This window comes from Dermacentor variabilis, chromosome 1 (assembly GCF_050947875.1).
Source record: "Dermacentor variabilis isolate Ectoservices chromosome 1, ASM5094787v1, whole genome shotgun sequence".
Taxonomy (NCBI): domain Eukaryota; kingdom Metazoa; phylum Arthropoda; class Arachnida; order Ixodida; family Ixodidae; genus Dermacentor; species Dermacentor variabilis.
The window spans coordinates 190159631-190180250 of NC_134568.1; the positions used below are offsets into that span (position 1 = coordinate 190159631).

At 41.8% G+C, this 20620-nt stretch overlaps 1 protein-coding gene across 1 annotated transcript in view; it reads left to right on the forward strand.

Moving 5' to 3' along the window:
* LOC142590007 (importin-4-like) overlaps positions 1–20620 on the forward strand; it is a 114117-nt gene that overhangs the window by 80411 nt on the left and 13086 nt on the right. The window contains exons 21-23 of the mRNA XM_075701815.1: positions 2491–2738; positions 7135–7328; positions 11179–11358. Coding sequence (XP_075557930.1) covers positions 2491–2738; positions 7135–7328; positions 11179–11358 — 622 coding nt within the window. The remainder of the gene's footprint in view (positions 1–2490; positions 2739–7134; positions 7329–11178; positions 11359–20620) is intronic.

A 20620-nucleotide genomic window follows, 5' to 3' on the forward strand; every position in this document is an offset into this window, starting at 1 on the left:
GCATGCTTGTGCACCGCAATCACAGTGCTCTTTAACGTGCCATGCATGGATGAAAAGCACTTATAAGCTATTGTACTCCAAATGAGAAAGTGGCAAGGTTGTTTTTAGGTGTATTGTGCTCATCACTGTCATGAACTACCGTGTCTGTTACTTTCAGCAGTGCACTTGAGACCAATCGCTGGAGTGAATTTTCAATATCTGCTTCACTGCCTTGTCACGTTCTCATCGGTAGCAATCTAGGTTAAAAGTACTGTTCGGTCATGCGTGGCATGATCAGAGCACTGCAGTTGTGGTACCCAAGTGCACAGTCACATGTTTTTTTTTTTTTTTTTTCGTACTAGCATTTCACAGGCTTTCTTTATGATGTAGGAAAAATGATGAGGCACAAGGTAAGCAGTTAGATACTGCTGAATCGTACATTTCTTAGAATGCTCTGCAACTTTCTCATTAGATGTTTTCGCCTAACTTCAAAGGAACCCTGAAACAATTTTGACAATTTTGTACAAACACACTGAGTCGTTAGGGTAGGCCCTTCTGATCATTAAGTGGCATATTTAAGTGCTTTGTGTAAAGCGCATAGTTTATTTTAAGGTGTTCAAAATGTGCATCACTACCAATTGCAGCGGCAGCGCTCTCCTGAGATTTCAGCCGCCCCATCACCATCTGCATAGCGGGCGCACATTATGTCAGTCGGGCACACTATCCGATTGGCTGCCCACATTGCATCGTCGATAATTTTTCCAACTTTATGGTGAACAAAGTTTGTTCATAATAGTTGGAATATTGATTAATTTGCTTCTGTAAAAAAAATAGTAGCAAAGAGAATGCCTAATGACAATTTATCACTACACTAGAGCACTTTCAGCACACAGCAAGTGTCGTCTGCTTGTGTTACAGTATGCTCCATGTTGATGCAAGCTGCACGATGAATGTTGGTCTTGAGGTTTCTTTTTGTGAGCACCATTAATTGCCCTTGTTGCTTTGTGGGCTGCAAATCTTGTGATCGGTGACATGTCAAGCTGGGACATCGTGTCCCTCTACAAAGCAACAGGCAAGCAGAGTGGCTGCAGTGCATCAGGCTGCCGGTATTTAATCAGCACCAGAATCTATGCATTTGGGGTCGTAACTACACACCGGAGGATTACTACCACAGTAGAGAGCTTTAGCGTGTCCGTTATTCCCGTAAACGCAAGCAGACTGGGCGTTTTGCCAGATGGGCAGAGGTGCAATTGTGAGCGGCCTGCAGGATGCAGCCGCCTGGTGGCACAGAGCTCAACCAGACAAAGAGCTAATATAGTAGTAACCAATTGTATTCTACTTTGACCTGCCGTAGTTGCTTAGTGGCTTTGGTGTTGCGCTGCTTAAGCACGAGGTTGCGGTATCAAATTCTGGCCATGGCGGCCACGTTTCGATGGGGACGAAATGCAAAAACACCCAGGTACTTAGATTTAGGTGCACATTAAAGAACCCCAGCTGGTTGCAATTAATCCGGAATCCCCCACTACAGCGGGCCTCATAATCAGATCATGGTTTTGGCACGTAAAACCCCAAATTAAATTTATTTATTCTACTTTGCTGCTGGCGTTAATTTTCGGCAGCAGCGTAATTGTGGACACATTGTCTTTCTGCTTGTTTAGAATATTTTACACTAGGTTACAGCAATATTACCTCTGTGTTTGGCTGGTTGTGCTCTGCACCACCAGGTGACTGCACTGTGCAGGCCGTTCACGTTTACGCCTTCCCCCACCGTCGAAACGCCCAGCTCGCCTGCATTTACCGGAATACTGGACCCACTCGGCACTGCAACATTATGCTTGCAACGCACGCTGCTTGGGTAGCCCTCGCTGAGGATCAACAGTCGGGCGGCTAGCAGAGAGGTTGAAGAGGCTTCGCATGCTGGCTCCAAGACACCGGACGTAGACAACATGATATCAGATCATAATGCAGAGCCAGTGAAGGCGGCGCTTAGCCCCACTTGCTTGGCAAATGAGTTGAGAAGGGAAGCATGTCCAGGGAAGAGGGTAACTTGTAATCGTCCGTAGCTCTATTAATACGACTCTTCACTTAAAATGAACACAAATGTTTTACTGTGCCTGTACCCTATACGTCTACAAAATTAGTCCAAACCATTTCAGGAACCCTTTATAATAAACTTGCAAAATTAAGTAAGTTACCTTGATGAAAATCCAACTAAGCAGAATGCAAAAATTGTGGTTTGTTCCATAGGAGGACCAACAATATGCTTTTAGTTACGTCCTCCTATACCAAATCCAGATATCCTGAAACCTTAGGTAAAGTTAGCTGGAACACCCTGTATATTCATGTTGTGTCCCGATTTTCATGTTTCTGTCTATCTGCAGGTATGCCTGCACGTGTGTGCATGCATGCATCTGTCCGTGCTACGTGCAGATAAAGGACATGAAGCAAAAGCATGTCTCTTAAATTTTTATGTAATGGCTACGGTTTAAGAAAAACATTCCGCTTATGCAGCTGCACTGTTGCAAATGCCTACCTGGAAGAGAAGGAAGACACGTGCGTGGCCCTCGCAGAGATGGCTGAGAACATTGGACCAGCTTTTGCACCATATCTGGAAAAGTGCTTCACTGAAGTATACCAGATGGCTGATTACCCAGCTCCGGATGTTCAGAAAGCAGCACTTTCCTGCCTGGGTCAGCTGACGGTGGTGCTGTTCAAGAGTGCCACTGAAGCTGGTGATGGCAACTCTGCAAGCATTTCTGGTGAGCTCATTATCAAAGGTTTCACAGATAGCATGGGAATTTACAGTTTTTCCTTACTTTGTATTTCTGCTTAAAAGGGAGCTGTCTACTGCTCGGAATATGTCTTTGGATTGTGGTTGGTATGCAAAGATTGTGTGTTACATTGATGGAAATGGGCATGCTTTTATTCCATATGGAGAGTTGCATGTTGGCAAGTGGCGCTGCATTTGTGCAGACTGTCCTTCCTGGCTCAGCTGACAGCGGTGCTGTTCAAGAGTGCGAATAGCACCGTGGAAGTGGTGCAAGGGTCGTTGTCTTTTTCAGGATGTCGAAAAATGCATTGCATCTTTTAAGGCATGCCGGCATTGTCACAACACCAGCGTATGCATACTTTATCACAATATACCTGCTGGACCATCACGCTAAAGGCTTTTATTTCAGTAGCAGTGCCAACTGAAAAACACAGACTACGTCTGTAGGGAACACATGACTAGTAAAAAGAAGCTAATGATTTATGCAACCGATTAGGTGCTGAGGACGGCTCATACGGCCGTAATTTTAGTATTTAACACGAAGTAAGCATTGCTGCAGAAATCCTATGCAGTTGCAAGTTCTAAATTTTACTGGCATGGCATTCCCATCGAGTCCATAAATCAGTGTTGCAGGAATTCGTACACAATTTCAAGAGACTACACAGATAAAAAAAATTTAAGTTTAAAATTTTCTACTCATTCTTCAAAGAAACCACTACATGTTTAGACACTCCTGTTCTGCTACAAAATAGGAGGTCCTTGAATAAGGTAGACAGTCTAAGGCATATGAACAGTGTGACTAGGGCTAAAAAGATACGGGGTGTTCGAATAGGGAAATTTCCTAATCGAATATGGATATTCGGGAAATATGATCAAACAGTATCGAATTGAGTAACAAATATTTTCTAATTTCCAAAACTACTTGAAATAATTGTTTGAGTGCTTCCGGGTGTAGTGTTATATGATGCTTGGGGTGTCCCCGCCCCCCCTTTTTTTTTTCTAGTCGTATGCATCCTAGGGAACATACTAAGGGGCACTGTGTTGGGCAAAAGATGCCCCAACTATAGCATGCCTTCCATGCCAGGCTAAGCACTAATGGATGAGCAAGAGATGCTGAGTTCAGTTTGCTATTCCATATATTCGAGAACTCTATGCTATTTGAAATTGTCGAATATTTATTTCTTTTCTAATGTAAGGGAGAACAACACTTATTCTGTAATGTTATGCTCCCTTTAGACAAAACTGATTCCTGTTTTCACAATATCACTCACGCTGTAACTTCTAGTGCACTGAAGTTTTTGTAGTTTCCATTAGCACCATTCAATATGCAGATCCAGGGCACCATACTTTTCATTGTCATCTTTTGGCCTCTACATAGGGAAAGTCTGATGCAAGTGGTGACTGTTCCGAATGATTCTGCTGCTCGGGAGGCACAGTTGTTGCGCAGAGATGTCAGAGAGTGAATGCTTAGAGCAGATAAGTTCTGGGCTCACTAATTTCCAGTCATTCTATTAAGATGTCTTTAGACAGCCTATGAAATTGTTGTCTTGATTTGGGCAAATCAATTTATTATCTGGCCAGAGAGCAGTGCTGTAATATTACACCTAAGCATAGTGTACTGTTATGCCGGAATGAAATGCGAACAGTGGAGCACATGGCTTGTGGCACATGAAGAAAGGCTGCTTCGTAAAATGCTTTGCTACATTCAGTCAGGGGGTATTTCACATCGTGAGATCGTATTCTATAATGACCCTTTTTGTTTTTTATTCTTTTAAATTTTCATCATTGGCTCAGATGAAGCTCCACTAAATGATAATAAGAACAGAAAATTAGATGGATCATTACAACATACCTCTGCTGTCATGTTCGCCACAATTGCTCTGCTTATCAGTGTTTTGTGCACATGTCAGCGGAGCTGTGGAATGCTCATCGCTAGGCACCAGTGTAAAAAAATTATTTTTTTGTTCTTTACAAGCATCCACTTGTGTATGCTAATGCACGTTGTATGAATCAGAGTCCTGCAGAATCCCACTGGCATACTTGTGAAACGCTGACAAGACTTGTTGTTTCACTGCTTCTGCGTGCAGTATAAACAGCTGCATTAGAGAAAGTAGTCATCCTGCTGACAAAAACACTGCAGAGAATGCCTTCCCCAGTTCTTCAGCAGAGCACTGCAGGCTTTTGCAGCAGCTTCAGCTTATGCATTGGTAAATCGCAACATCCCGACAGGGCAATATTGGCTGTGAGGTTGGACAATGATTATAACAAAGTTATAGATATTGTGAAGTCATTTTGGCTCCGCCTTTGACTTCGTTATAGTGAGCTTTTACTATACACAGTAGTTTAACTAAGCATTTCCCACGTTTACACCTTTGTACCTAAAAATAGAGGGAAATCTAAAGACTGAAACAAATATTTTTCATTCATTCTACTTGGCATTGTAACCCCATTTTTTGCTTGACTCAACTAGATTAAAGGGGCCCTGAACCACATTTTATTGAATTCGAGAATTGCATGTGAAGTTAACTTAGACTATATATAGAAATAATTTGTCACAAGACGTTCTTTGATGCATTCAGCAGAAGCGAAGTTATGGGCAATCAAACATACCGTTCGCGGTGCTTCCGCTCCTTCAATGATTCGCACTGTGAAGGCTACGGCAGAGCGGGGTGTGCCCACAATGCTCCACCTACTGAATGTCACTGTGGCACGCAGTTCAAATTTGATTTTGGATGTTCACTTAGACACCGCTATTTCATATTTTGGTGGCTATTACGCGCCAAACATGCCATATGCAGTTGCCCTCAGCAATTTGCAGTACGCTCAGCCAGTGGACTCATCGCGGCAACCCGTGGTGGCCACAGTATCTATGCTACGTAGCAGACTGCAGCTACATGCAACTACAGCGTTTGCTTTGTGCACATCAGGACTAGGGTGTGCGCTCACGCTCATATGTTCCTGTCTGGCTGTGTTACGTGGTGCAGACCGATTTTTTTCCTGCATCAGGCTCATCGACGGATAGTAGGCACATCGAACTTGCACATTTTGAAGAGCTATCAATAACTTGGTCATTATGAGGCAAAGTGCATCTAACTACGTGCGGCCAGGAGTGAGCACTCACTGGCAAGCATGCATATGGTCTGATCTTAAGTTTCACGTGATTCAAGGCTAGTTAAATGTTCAAAACTAGTTGAAATTAGTGAAACCCGACGGCTAGACACTGATGAGCAGGGTGGCCAAAGTTTAATGCCTAAGTAGGCGGCCACGACCGAGCGTGAACAGACGATAGTCAGCTTTTTCCGGAAGCACGTAATTATTATCAACATTCGAAAGCAGATTTTCGCTTACTTCAGCCTGCTTATTAAACTGCGTCAATAAATGTACATACGTAATAACAGCAGGAAGAAGCATACTGATCCAAACACCCTTCTTGATTGATGTCAGCTATTGGCCAATAGCAGCTGTGTATGGGAATCCGCAATATTACACAATAAAGCATCCAAAATAGAGTGAGGAGCAGGCTTCTGTTGAAAAATGAGCATTTGAGAGAAAGATGGCTTTGTGCTCTGTTTGCGAGATGCATGCGTCGCGCATGACCGCAAAATTTGGCCGATGTTCACAGCAGCGTATCCTATCCAAGGACTGTGTTTTTTCACCAAGCCCAAGGGGTGGCCCAGGACTCCAATATGTGTACTTGGGCCATTCTAGTGTACCATCAGTCCACAAAGTGTACAACAAGCAGACAACTTGTAGTTTCAGGCTACACTTGTCATTTCACTGTTATGAATCAGAGTAGAGAAGAGCTATATTGGCAAAAAAGCAGTGACATTTCTTTATGGTGGAAAGAGAAAACGTGGTAGACAAATAAGAGCTGTAAAGACAAACGTTTTTGTAAAGACTTACGCACTAAGAAGCCAGGAAAGGAGTGGATGACTCGTATGATGAAGCGAAAGAAGCAGAAATATAAACTACACTTAGAAGTAGAAGATTGACGACAATCGGGGAAGTGATTATTAGCATTATTTAAGTTGCCTAATTAATCATATTTTTTCTTTTGCATGTGTTGAGTGTGTGTGCCTGTTCGCACAAGATTCAGGTAGGCCAAAGTAATCTAAAAACAGTTAGGTAATGATCTTTTTGGCTGTACAGGGGCTAAAGCATAGGCCAGTTATTGTCTTTGAGGCAACACCATCCTGTGGTGAGGAATGAACTTTCACGAGTCTAAAGACAGTGGGGCTTCTTAGGAAAAGAAAAACATACTAATGTCATGCTTGTTGTTGCCACTGTTGTGTAAAAAGATGAGTGATGCTATTTCAAGTGTGGAAAATTACTGCCTACTACATTCTCTCCTGACTTCTTCTGCCTATTTATGTATACTCTTTCAGATGCGTCTAAAGCAGCAAGCATGCTTATTTCTAAGCTTGTGGAAGTTGGGCATATTGAACGAGAACGAGAGGTTGTCCTTGCAGCCCTGGAGACATTGGCTCTTCTTATTAATGAACTCAAAAGTGCAGCATTTGAAAGTGATGAGCAAATGCGTCTTGTTGTCGACTTAGTGAAGTCTGCCTTCAATAACGAGGTGCGTAACATTATTTGTTGCCTTGGTATATAGTTTTATTATCTCTGGAAAGCTTCCTATATTGAACAAGTCACTGACTGCAGTTTAGGATGGACTATTTGTATATGCTCAGTTATCTCCAATTCTTCATGAAACTGTCATATGCCCCATATAGCCAGTGAATACTGGTGATTGAACTTGTGAATACCATGATGTGTATATAAGATTTTCTGGACGAGCTCTGCATGTACTGACAGCATAAGCCATTTCAGTGATGGGGAATTTCTGAGATGTCGTAGAGCAGTTTAGTCATAGCTAAAATGAAACAATCTTTATTGAGCTTCTACAAACCACAGCTTTCGACTGCTGAGTGACCATGTGTCCTAACGAAATTCTGAAAAGCTTGATTGTTAAGATTAAGTTTTGGCAGCCAGGAATTGACATGACATTTTCAACTAGTAATTTTTTTTTCATTTAAGGAAGGTCCAAACACTCTAAACCCCAGAAGAAAAACTGGCAAGTGTCATAGTGGCCAAAATATTTTACTGTAATGCTTGTTTCTGTGAACTAGTTTAGCTTTCTGTACCTGGGCGGTGGACACATCGTGACATCATAGTTGGCTTGTTCACTCTATTTCTGCAATGGCCATGCGACTGCCACACACAAGCACCCTTGTTGACGTATTATTATTTTTTTAATGAGCAACGTCGTCGAACCTAACCTTACTGCAAATTTTGCACAGTGTCATGACATCATGATAATGTTGATGATGCCATATATTCAGGGATGCAACAGCTGCATCAGTTGTGCCGTTTTGATACAATTGCGTATTTCTGCACCAAGCTGTGCCAAAAGCATGACATTTGTTGAAAATGCACCCTGCTGGACCAAAATGCCTCGACTAGCCTCAAAAGTTCTCAGTCGTGGCCGGTAGTATAAACCGATGTCCTAATTTGATCTTTCACGATAAGTGACTATCGCTGTCAAATGTATAGCACAAACAAGCACTGTGGTATGAGGCAAGTTCAATTCGAAGCCCGCATCTGGCCACCGCTGCACTCTATGCAAGATGGCTCGACCGCATCATGCACCTTGCAGTCTGGACACCGCAAATAGCAGTGTATCTTCTTTTTGTTCTAATTGATGCTATGAGAAAAAAAGCATTCTCGAAATGGTGGATTTTGCGATCGTCAGCTGTTGTTCTTGAGCACCATGAGCTACGGCTTTGCTTTCAAAACTGGTTAGGCCTAGCGGCACCTTTGGTGCTTGCTCAGCACTGAGCGAACAGTGGTGGGCAGATGTGGTCTGCTTGTGTGGTCAACACGAAAACTCTCCACCAGCAAGGCGTGCCACGTAAAATGCAAGCCTTCAGCAGACACTAAACAAATTTGGGGAATGCAAAAAGAGAATGTCGAAAAAGGCGAAGCATTTATGTCATGTCAGTGATGTCTGCACTAGTCATGTATAACTGTATAAGATGCCAGTTAGCTTATAGCCATATGTAAGAGCAGTTTGGTCTTGTCTTATACGTATCTAGTGTAGTCAGATGCTGCTCAAGTGGAAGAGCTGTCTGGTATACAAATAAGTTTGGGCTTGTCATGTTCTAGACTAGTCAGATGCTACTCAACGTTCAGAGCACTGTGAAGTACTGAAAAAAAAAATATTTTCAGCTTTTTATACCAACCTTTTTCTTCTATGCTTTATGTTTATTTGCTTCATCCTATAAATGTTCTAAGCATTTGAATCAACCTGCTTTGCAGGTTGCTACAAATTCACCTCACCTTGCGAGTTTCCGCAGAATTCATTGGTCACTTTTGCAGGACCTTTTCCGCTGAAGCTATAAAATGATTACACTAAAGTTTAATGCTTTGTAGCCGTGTCACATTGCTGGGGTTAATAATAAATAGTTGCTGAAAAAGTTTGCATGTTTTGTTTTCTGTAAGTAAGTAAGCTTTCTTCTGTTAACTGCTCCAGATTTGGAATTTGGTGCTCCAAAATGGAGTTTTTTTTTTTCCATAACCTGCTCCATAACTAAAATTTTCCTGCTCCAAAAATTGCTCCAAACCTTACTTCAATTGACGCACCCCTGCATATATAGCACTTCGAGACTAACCTTAGTATCACGCTAAAATATCTTATGTTTCACAACCTTCATACTTGCCACATGTCATCCTTTTACTTGGCATTGACCATCAAACCACAGACAACTCACATAGGCTTGGCAAATGGCAGGGCATCAGTAATGGTGTGCTGGTCTGCAGGTGACAAGCATCAAACTTCATAGGAATGGTTAAGCACTTAGATGATGAGGACATTAAAGAAGACAAGCACACAGCACTTGTTTGTGTCTTCTTTCACGTCCTAGTCATCTATGCACTTATGCGTTCCTAAATGTGTCATATCAACAAGCCCGAACATGCACGTTCATCAAAGTGCACCCTATCTTGATTACTTCGCCCACATTCTCACAGAGGCAGTGTGGAAAAAGTTTGTGAGTTGCCGTAAAACCTGCAACGGGCACTGCCCATCGCACACAGCTGAAGCACATGCGTCCCATCCATTGGGCAGACATGAAGCTCGCACCAGCTGTTCCGACTAAATGTCGCCGAGAATCAAAAAATAATGTAGGGCTTTACACAAACAGCGATCACTGTGTGTTGATGGACATCATTTGTGCTAGTCATTTTCTTTTTATTTTGTTGCAAAAATGTTCAAATAGCCAGGTAACTTTTAAATAGTTTGCCTAATCAATAAGGCATCAACGTAAAAGTTGTGGAGCAAGGACTCGTGTGGTCCTTTTTTCCATGAAAAAAGAAAGCCAGTGCATTTTTTTTTAAATAGCATGTGACAGCGGATCCATGTGCCAGGGATTGCAGTACTCTCAAACGTAAACTTCGTCAAATAAGGGCTTAGATATCACATTGAAATTGAGGGACTGTGCTCTTTCCCTGATGCATTAGCAGCATTCAGTGCTCATCCTTGTTGCTTATCAAATGCAAAGCCCTGCCTTTCAGCATGCATAAGGTACGTAGTATAATGGATGGTGAGGTATTGCTGGTGTGCAGACAGGTATCATGTGGTATCTTTTTTTTATTTTGTGCGCTGTCTTTTCTTGTCAGAAAAAATGACCACGCATCTTGGTTGCTATGAACACGAGTATCAGTCATTTTTCAACATGCTGCACAGCTTATGCATTGACTCCTCATTTATTAGATAAAATAATTAAAAGTTTACTAATGAAATTTAATTATTTTTGCTACATAACAAGTTATGACTAGCATAAATGATGCCCATCAACATACACTGATTGCTGTTCCTGTAAAGTCCTACATTATTTTTTTATTCTTGGTGACATTTAGTTGGGACAGCCAGTATATGAGCATTAAATTGTGGCAGCTAGATATTGCATTAATAAAGCCTTCAAGCCACTTCAGTAAAATAAAATTAGCTATTTTATGTGCTCCCCATCTCTCTCTCTCTCTCTCTCTCTCTCTCTCTCTCTCTCTCTCTCTCTCTCTCTCTCCTTGTGTGTGTATTTTGAAATTTTTGCTATCTTCTCCGTATCCAAAATATCAGGCAGTAACTGCATATTTTTATGGCTTATTGTATCTCCTGTAGAACTTGCTCTTGGCCTAGTTGGTTCTTACCGAGTGACATAATTGCCACAAAAACAAAGAAAATTGAAAGAATTATCTCAGATAGTTTTTGTGAATTGCTGACACTTTTTTCCCCCTACTTTCAGAAGTCAAATTGCTGTCGCTTTTAAACATGCATACTCTGTTGAGCATAGTGAAATAAGACAGTGAAGTTTGCAGTGATCGTGTAAGTATACTTATCTGTGCCACCACTTCCTCCCCCTCCCCTTTTGAAGCTTAAATCACAGTGTGCAGACAGTGAGATAGAAGATGCAGATGAACACGATGAGGCTGAGTATGATGGTTTGCTCATCCAAATGGCTGGAGACTTGGTTCCTGCAATGGCTAAGGCACTACCACCTGAGCGGTTTAGTCCTTACATGGCAGGGCTGCTACCTCTGTTCATGGGCAAATTGGTAAGATATGCACCTTTGTGCTGAGGGAATGCATCTTAATAAATAAATAGAAGTGACAAGTGTTTTGAAGTGAAGGTATTACACTTGGCCTTGAATCCTTGAGCAGTATTCTCAGGAGATCGCTTTTGGAGATAATTTCTCTTCCAGGAAACTCTGCACTGGACACATCAAAGTATACGGTCAACAGCGCTCTTGGCACTTTGTGAAGATGCAAGCTTGGCACAGCGACAGTAACACTATCATCTGTATACGCGGACGTATCTGGTGCCGAGTCAAGCAGAATCTCGTGAAGGTGAAACTATCTCTGAAGGTGATTGCTCAAGAATGCCGGGCCTGCTTTTATCTGTTCACTATGCTGTCTTGGCTCAAGTGGGAATGGGCATTTGAAAGAGCCCTCCGACGCAATTTTGGGTTGTGCTTTTTTAGATTGTAGCCGAATATACCTCAGATATAGGTCTTTTAATGTCAGAGAGAGACTGACACAAAAAAAAGAGGAGAAATGGGTTTACATACCAATTATTCTGATGAAAAATTTCAAGTTGCTCTCAGCTTAATATTTGTTTAACTCTTATCTCCCATTTTAATTTCCTAGCGATCTTCATGATGATCTTCCACAGCCAATACCAAAAGGCTGTTGTGCACACATAAAAAATTCACACACCACGGTTTCCAGTTCATTGTGGCATATTTTCTCAAGTGCTGATAGTTGCCAGACCCACACGCAGCTAGCTCAAAGAATGCTGAAACTGCAAATGGCAGTGGTTATTAATAGCTCAGAGGAACTCCAGCCAAAAGAGAGCCAGCACCGGTGCTCATAAAATGCAAAGCTATGGCAAAAACACTGCAGGGGATGCTGCCACTTGTCCACTATATGCAAATCCCAATTTTCTTCTCTGGTCTGTTCTCATGCACCCTGACGTTGAGCAAGATTGTGGTGTAAATTGTGTATTGTGAAGATGATAAGATTGTCTGCTTCATTGGCACACATGTGACATGGCATGATCTCCCTTCACTCAATAAGTTCCCTAATTTTGGGAACTTACTATGGGTCTATGTTAACATTGCATGAAGAAGGGCTACACATTGTGGCCACCTGGTTGAATGAGTTTTCCAGCTACCCGTATTGAAACAATATTGGCTCTTGTGGAGCACATGCACCTTGTGAGGACCTTGGAGTACATATACATGTGCTGCAAAAAATGCAACAAGTAAGCCAATAGTTGGCACCTATAAGAGCATCGAGAAAGTTGAGTGGTGCCCTCTGTCAGGTGACATCAGCTCAGGGACTCTGCTGCTGCAGTACACTTGCTTAATCACTTCGTGTTAAAGGGAGATGCATCTCGGAGATCCGTTTTTTTCATAATAAGGCTAATTGGATGGAATTTATACACAAATAATTTCTCTTATTCATAAACATTATTTTAGTTTCTCATTATCTTACCTGGTAAGTTTTCTGCATCTCCTGGAGGTGGGAAAAGTAGGATCTCTTGTGCAAGGTTTGGGCTTCATACCATGCTTAGAAGAGCATGATAAAATATTCTATATTGCTCCTTATAAACATATTGTAAACAAGGTAAAAAAGAGATTTTATTTTAGTTTTATTATTTAAGAAATAAAATTTTAATCTCTGCTATAGTTATTGGGAACATTGATCATTGCCCTCTTAAAATGCATATAACCAGAATTGACACAAATTACAATAAAGCCTATATCTTCTTTAGGTGCTGTCTGCACAACTGTGCATTCCAAGATACTGCATCAAAAGAAAAAGGCGACGAAAATGATGATATTGTTACGGGGTTAAAAACAGTGAGACGTGTATTTACAGAATATTTACAATAATTATAGCAGCTGACAAGATTGTAGGCAGCACGCGAATACCAGAACATCGTCTTCTTCTGGCGATGATTAAAACATCTTTTTCGTCAGCGTGTCACAATATCTAAAGCTTCTTGCATACATCTTGAAACATGGCTGATTGGAGCTGCACTGCAAACTTGAATGATATGCGTAAAGTGTTTTAGTAAAGCGAGTTTGAACGTGGTAGACATCTGGGGGCGTTTGCTCTCGGAGTCAGTATGCCGTCATGTAGCGGGTTCACTTCTTTCATTGTTCTTCACAATGCTTTACACCAGGCATCTTTTTCAGGTGGCTTGGTAGGTACTTAGCAATTATGCTAGACATAAAAAAAGAAGTTGATCTCATCTATGACTTGTCTGTTGAGAGTTCTTGCACAGAGTCTACATAATGTAAACTTGACAAAACTCATTAAAAAATTTTAAATTCTTAATCAGTTATGCACTATGCTTTTCGTGATTCTGAAGATGCAAGAAATGGTGGTGAAACAAAATTTTCAACGAACAGAATTAATTGGCGTCCTTGTAGGGGATGTGCTTGCATTCTACGCATCCTTGTTCACATGCATGCAAAGTTAGGTGGAGATGGAGTTACTTTAACTGCAAGCATTTTTGTGCATGAATAGTAAGGATAGCATAATATTGAAAAAAAGAGAAAAATGAAGTTTAGAGTTTCTAAACATGCTTATTAATGACTGTTACAGATGATCAATTTGCATGAAATTTGGACAAAATGCAGACCAGTCTTTCCAGAACTAGCGTACAACCTCAAAATTATCCTGCCCCTTAGGCGGTACCCTCAGAACCCATACGTGCTTCCTCCTTTAGCCGGGCTTTCTTTGCTATACTGCAATGACAAGATTTAGCTTCAGCTACCTGTGCTCCAGAGATTCTTTTGATTCTTCTCTGGTCTCTCTCGTTACTCAGAGTGATAAACTCCAAGTTGGAAGGATGCCCAACTCTTGTAGAATCTCCTCAAAGCCTTTGTGGCTTTCTTTGACCCACAGTTTGGCTGTAGAAGTGGCATTTCCACAACGGTGCATGAAACATACCTTGTTTTGGGGCACTACAACCAAATCTCTCTGTCAAGAGACTCGGCCGTATTTTGGGGGTTGCCCTGAATACAGCAAAACAACAGCTCTTCACTTGTCAGCCTCTGATATGTAGGAAGCGTAGTTTTTGCCTTAATGCCGGTGAAATGTGTAGAATGAGCTGTTGTTGACTTATCCAGAGCTGGCGCTTGCTTGTTGTTACAGCAGGAAAGCCCACCATCTGGGTGAAACCTGTGTGGTTGCATGCCTCGTCAGTAGAGCGTGAATGGAAAATTGCCCCTATTGCTACCATGCCTCTATTAGAACCATCTTGCACAGACTTCTGGTTGGAGAAATAACTTTTTTTAAACATGAAAAATGGTTGAAGCATGATTTTGTAATCAAAATTTAAAAAATGATATTTTAGAAGAAAAATGCTGAGTGAATCCTTTGACATATGTGGCACCTCTGCCGAAGCATTGGGCGATGCCTGTTTAAAGAGCTTCTCATCAAATGTATTTCATATGAAAATGTATGTGCAAAAGATGGTGCAGGTCCTCAGGTATTGAGCATGGGAAGCATATTGATTTGGAAACAAGGGAAAGAAGTAGAAGGGGACACATTGGGATGGCAGTAAATAAACATGTACATGCTTTATCATTTGAATCAAATTTGGCACTGAGTTATGATACCTGCTGTGTTTATACTTTCCTTTTGAGCTTACTTAAAGAAAGTACTGCTGGTTTCAGTTTCATTTTTTTATGCTTCTATGTACATCATTTACATTGCTTGTTTAAAATTTCCAAATGTTAGCATTGAAATAACCTTTGCCATAACACCAGCGAAGCTGTCACGGCTGAAAGTTACCTCAAAACTGAATAGTTTACTTGCCAACACGTAGGTTCAGTTAAAAATAGGAGCCAGGAAAAAAGAAAAATACAGCTTAATCTTACTTTTATGAAGTTTTTTTAAATTACCCATAATCTTGTTGGTTAAACTACTATAATTGTTCTTCTAGCATTTATTCCCATCTTCGAATAGGTTTAGTTCACTTGGATCCGTGATGGTAAACAAAGGAATTTTCTGTAAACATGTGTGTGTGCAGTCGACGTCTGAAGTCCACAGGGCATGAGATCTCGGAAGAATCGGATAATTTCCTCAGCCTGGGTACACAGCCTAGACTTTAGACCTGCAGCCTGGACTAACAGATGTGGCCAACACAGTGACGTGCTACTCTAATGTCTGCAGTAAAAACTTGGTGGGAAGATAACTTTTTTTGCACTTATTCATCTTAGAAGTTTTTTGAGCAGAAAATTAACAAATAAGTTGAACTTCTTCCCTACTTGTCCACTCTGTCTGGAATATATGTGAGTGATGTGTTGATCATAGAGAAAAGTATCTACTGCACCTTTCAAATCAAAGGTGAATACATTAGTGGCAACAAAATTTAGTTGTTTTTTTTTTTTTTTTTTTTTTCTTTTTTTTTTTGATCCCATGCTCCAGAACCACTTGCGGCTGGGGTATTTCATGAAGGTGTGCTAGACGGCTAACTGGTTCAACATGCTTACTTAAAGGGGCCCCAAACCATTTTTTTACCGAAGTCGAGAAATGCATTTGAAGTTAAATTAAACTATTTCAGAAATATTTTGCCACATAAGTACTTCAGTGCGTCCAGCAGAAGCCGAGTTCCTGGCAGTCGAACACCGCGTTAACGGTGCTTTCGTTCATTCTTCAATGACTTGCACTGCAAAGGCTATGGTGAATCGAGGCATGTCCACAACGCTCCGCCTGCTGAATGGCACCATGTGCGCAGTTCAGATTTGATTTTGAATGCTCGCATATACGCCACTATTTTTGATTTTGGCACCTATGACATGCCAAACATAGCCAAGTGCAGTTGTCCTCAGCGAGCTGCAGTGCACTGAACCAGCGGACTCATCGCGGCACACCGTTTGCTTTGCACAGCGTTTGCACAGCGCTTGCTTTGTTGCACGACAGGAATGGAGTGTGCACTCACGCTCATGTGCTCCAGTCTGGCCATGCTACATGATGAAGGCCAGCTTTGTCCTGCACTAGCTTGACCTACAGATAGTCGCCCCATCAAAGTTGCACATTTTGAAGCGCTATCAATAGCTCAGTACAAAGTAAATTCTGCCAAGGCATCTAACCAGGAGTGGCCAGGAGTGGGCGCATGCTGGCAAGCATGCTTGTGCTCTGAGCTTAAGTTTCGTGTGGTTACAGGCTAGTTGCGTGTTAAAAACTAGTCAAAATTAGTGATAACCAACGGCTACAGCACCGATAAGCAGGGTGACCAAAGTTAATTCCTACGTGGGCAGCCGCGGCCGAGCTCACAGTGAGAAGATGATGGCTTCTTCCCAAAGTACGTAGTAATTATTATTGAAATTTGAAAGCAGATTTTCGCTTACCTCAGCCTGTTTATTGAATTGCCTCAATAAATACACACAGTAACAGTAGGAAGAAGCGCACTGATCCGAACAGCCTTCTTGATTCATGTCAGAATAACAACCACGTATAGGAATCTGCTATATTACGAAATAAAGCACCCAGAAAAGAGTGAGGAGCAGGCTTCTGTTGAAAAGAGAATATTTGAGAGAAGTGACTTCGCGCCCTGCTTGCGAGATCCATGCGTCGCACACGACTGCAAAATTAGGCTGAGACGTTCACAGCAGCATATGCTGTGCAAGGACTGTGTTTTTTCACCAAGCCCAAGGGGTAATTCAGGGCCCCCTTAACGTACACAGCTTGAGCAGACTACATATCTGCCGCCTCGTCTTTGATTCATATCGGTGCACACTGTCACATTCCATAAATATCATTGTTAATGACCTTGTCAAGCAAAAAAGACTATAAAAAAAATTTCAACTAATTGTTTTAAAAAGAGTATCAAAAGAGTGTCTTCAAAGTATTTTGCTTCCTATGTCTTCATACTCTAATGTAGGGTGTTGTCATACCGAGGCACCTATCATTGTAGGGTGCAAGTTTTTGCAACTCTACATCGTCAAACAGTGCAATGATGAAAGTGCTGCGCCAATTGCACCCTTCAAGCTGTGCCAGCCTGCTCCAAAAGACAAATTTTAAATGAAATGATTGAAGTGAGCAGAATGTTTGCATTCCCTGGAACCACACAGCCATAGCCGTGCCTTGGTGCTATTCTGAAGATTGTCAAATTCCGCCACATTGTCTACTCTGATCGGCCCAAAGAGCTGCTACTGCCTCTGATTGACTCAAAATGCTGCCATTACAAAATTTGGCATCATTGAAATTTGAAATGTGCCCTCTTATAGGAATGCTGAATTCATCAGCATCTCAATGTCCATGTTTATTCAGTGGAATGTCATTCAACGTTGATACCACAACAACCCCCGGCTTCCGCTCTTCGGTGAATACACCAAACACAACAGAGCTTAAGTTCATCAAGTTGCAAACAAGCGGCTGTGCTCTTTCTCCAGTGGCATCAGTTACGTTCGCCACGTATCTTCTTCCTTTTAAGCACTAAGCTATGTTTTGAACGTGCATGAGAAGCGCAGTTAACTAGATTAAGAGGTTTGCATTTGAAATTGCTGACATTGCTGGCGTCGAGGCACATTGTCACGTGGTATTTTTTTCAAGTTCTGTGGGCTGCTTTCTTTTGTTGGAAAAAGAAGAAAAAAAGAAGACGCACAAACCTAGGTTGCTTTAAAAGGCCCCACCAGGCCCTGTAGCTAATTTTTGTTATACGCTGGAAGTTGTTGCGTGTCCTCTAGGGAGCCTTCTGCCGTAAGAATTTTTCAAGTCGGCTCATTAATAGCAGAGATAGAAATATTTCAGTGCCACGAACCCATGACTTCAGCAGGCGGGCTCTACTGCATGGCAAGACTCCCTTTACACTCGCCCCGTCTAGCCTTCGCAAGCGAAATTCCTTCCCTGCATTCTCCCATGCCGGACCTCCAGGATCGCGTGACACATACGTCACGGGCCCCGCCTTCACTTTTCTTTTCTCCTCACTAACCCCCCCACCCCCCACCCCCACCCCACCCCACTCCGGCAATGCGCTTTTCCGCTGGCGGCGTTGCGCACGAGCTGTTATTGTTTTGCGTAGTGCACGATTTTGTGCGCTGTGCGCAAGGACACATGACTAGCGGTATAATTCAGTGCTACACAAATACTGAGGCACAACAAGCGGATCGCAGAGCATGATCATGCGCTGGAACACGGTAGACAATGGCATAGTTTCGGTACCTGCGCATGTGATCACATGACCGTGGGAACAAGCAGACGAAGCAGAAGTACATCTCTCTTGCTTTGGTGTGAAGTAAAACAAAAAACACGCTGACATTCCATTTGTGTGTTTTGTTATTTCTCAAAGCTTCAATTCGTCAATTCAAGCAACAGATCACACAAATAGCAGATGGTGCCTTGAATAATTCTCAAAGTCACGTGTCACCACGAGCGACATCACTCTGCAGAGTTGAGTAAGTAGGTGCAGGGACGTGAGTACGTCATCCTCCGGCTTGGAGGAAAAGGAAAAGGAAAGCAGCGTTCGGTTTGAAATTTCAGATCTTTCCGCGGCGTGTAGCGATGTGATACTTTGCAGACACAATCGTTATCGCTCAATGTATGCTCTGCGCTTGTCAGCTCAAAATGGCCAAACCTGGTGAGGGGCCCTTTAAGCGCTGTTATCTGGCATTATTTGACATCTATCACAACCTCTGCAATGACACGTTATCCATTAAGTTTGTTAATGAAACTTACCTAATGAAACCTGCATATGGCCATATTTGCACGTAAATATCACAACCACGAATATAATACAAGGGGGCTTTCGGTCTCTCAGAAAAGGAAAACGTGTATTAGTAAAGATTAGCATGCAAACTGGAATAATTACTATAGAAACAGTAATAAAAAGCAGATGGCCAGAAGGCTTTATTCATCGTTACCACGAAGGACCATCGTAAAATAATGTGAAAAAGCAAGTGCTGACATGTTTATCACATCAAGAAAAAAAAACGCCACATTATATTAGTGTTATGAACCAGACTACACCACCAGGCACATTCGAAGGCCAGCAATTTCGAAATAAATTTTGTGCTATATTCGTTTAAATACGATAATATGCTCATTATTTGCACAAAAAAGAAGCATGTATTACTAGCATGAACAATGCAAGCAACATATAGAAAGCGCCATTCCCCAAGGCCCTACATTATTTATTTTTTTTTTTTATTTTTTGGGGGGGGGCTGCATATAGTTGGCACAGATGTACCGGTACGTGTTCACATTTCTGTCCCGTCATGTCACTGACGTCAGATAGAAATGTGAATATCATACCAAGAGAGCATTTGCCATTATCTGTGTCATTGTTTTCCCTCTGCATAACCAAAAATAAGTCATTGTGTTCATTTTATAATATTCAAGATAAAAAATCAGATGCTGGAGGTGCATTGCCTCCGAAAAAGCTCAACACTAAAAGGGATATAATACTGTTCTGCAAAGTAAAAAAAAAAAATAAGAATGCCTTTCCTTTATCTGCCGGTATTTCACTCATATTGAGCTTTATCAAGCTACTCCAAAACACATACCTTCTGCTCCAAAATCTGCAATTCCTGCTCCAGACATGCTCCAAAATGGGAAATTTGCTGCTCCCAGAACTGTTTCAAAACACCCTTGGCCACTTCCATCCCTGCAGTGTCTACTTTGAAGAATGTAAAGTGCACCTAGCATCTTCGATATATTTTTCGGGGGGGGGGGGGGGGGGATACTGGACACATACAAGACTTTTATCAATGCAGTAGTGAGACTAAAATGCATGAATAACTATAGAAGTAGAGAAATCCAATCCATCCATCTTACAAACATCTAAATTTTCACTCACCAAAACTGTTCAACGACTTTGCTCTTCCCTCGGGAACATGTTACCCTTCTTTCAAGTTCCTAAGCCGCCATCGCCGCCTTTTGATGGAGGCAAAATGCAAAAACTCTTGTGTACTTCGATTTTGGTGCACATTAGGTGGTCAAATTTTATCTGAATCCGCCACTATGGCATGCCTCATAATCATAGTGTGGCTTTGGCATGTAAAACCTCAGAATTTTTCTTCTTTTTTTTTTTCCCACGTTCCTAACTCCATCTGCTTACCATTGCTTCACTTGGTGAGCTTTCTCTGTACCAAGTGTAACCAAAATAGGTTTCAGAAAACCAAGGGCTTCTATAGACAATATGTCTTGTTCTACACATAAACCACTGCAGATGTACATCCTATCCTCCTCTTCCCATTTGCACACCTGTTAAATTTGACAGAATGGTAAAATAACAGAATGAGTGCTTCTTATAGCCACAGGGTATGTCTGTGGGCAGGCATTATCAGTCATTGTTTAGTC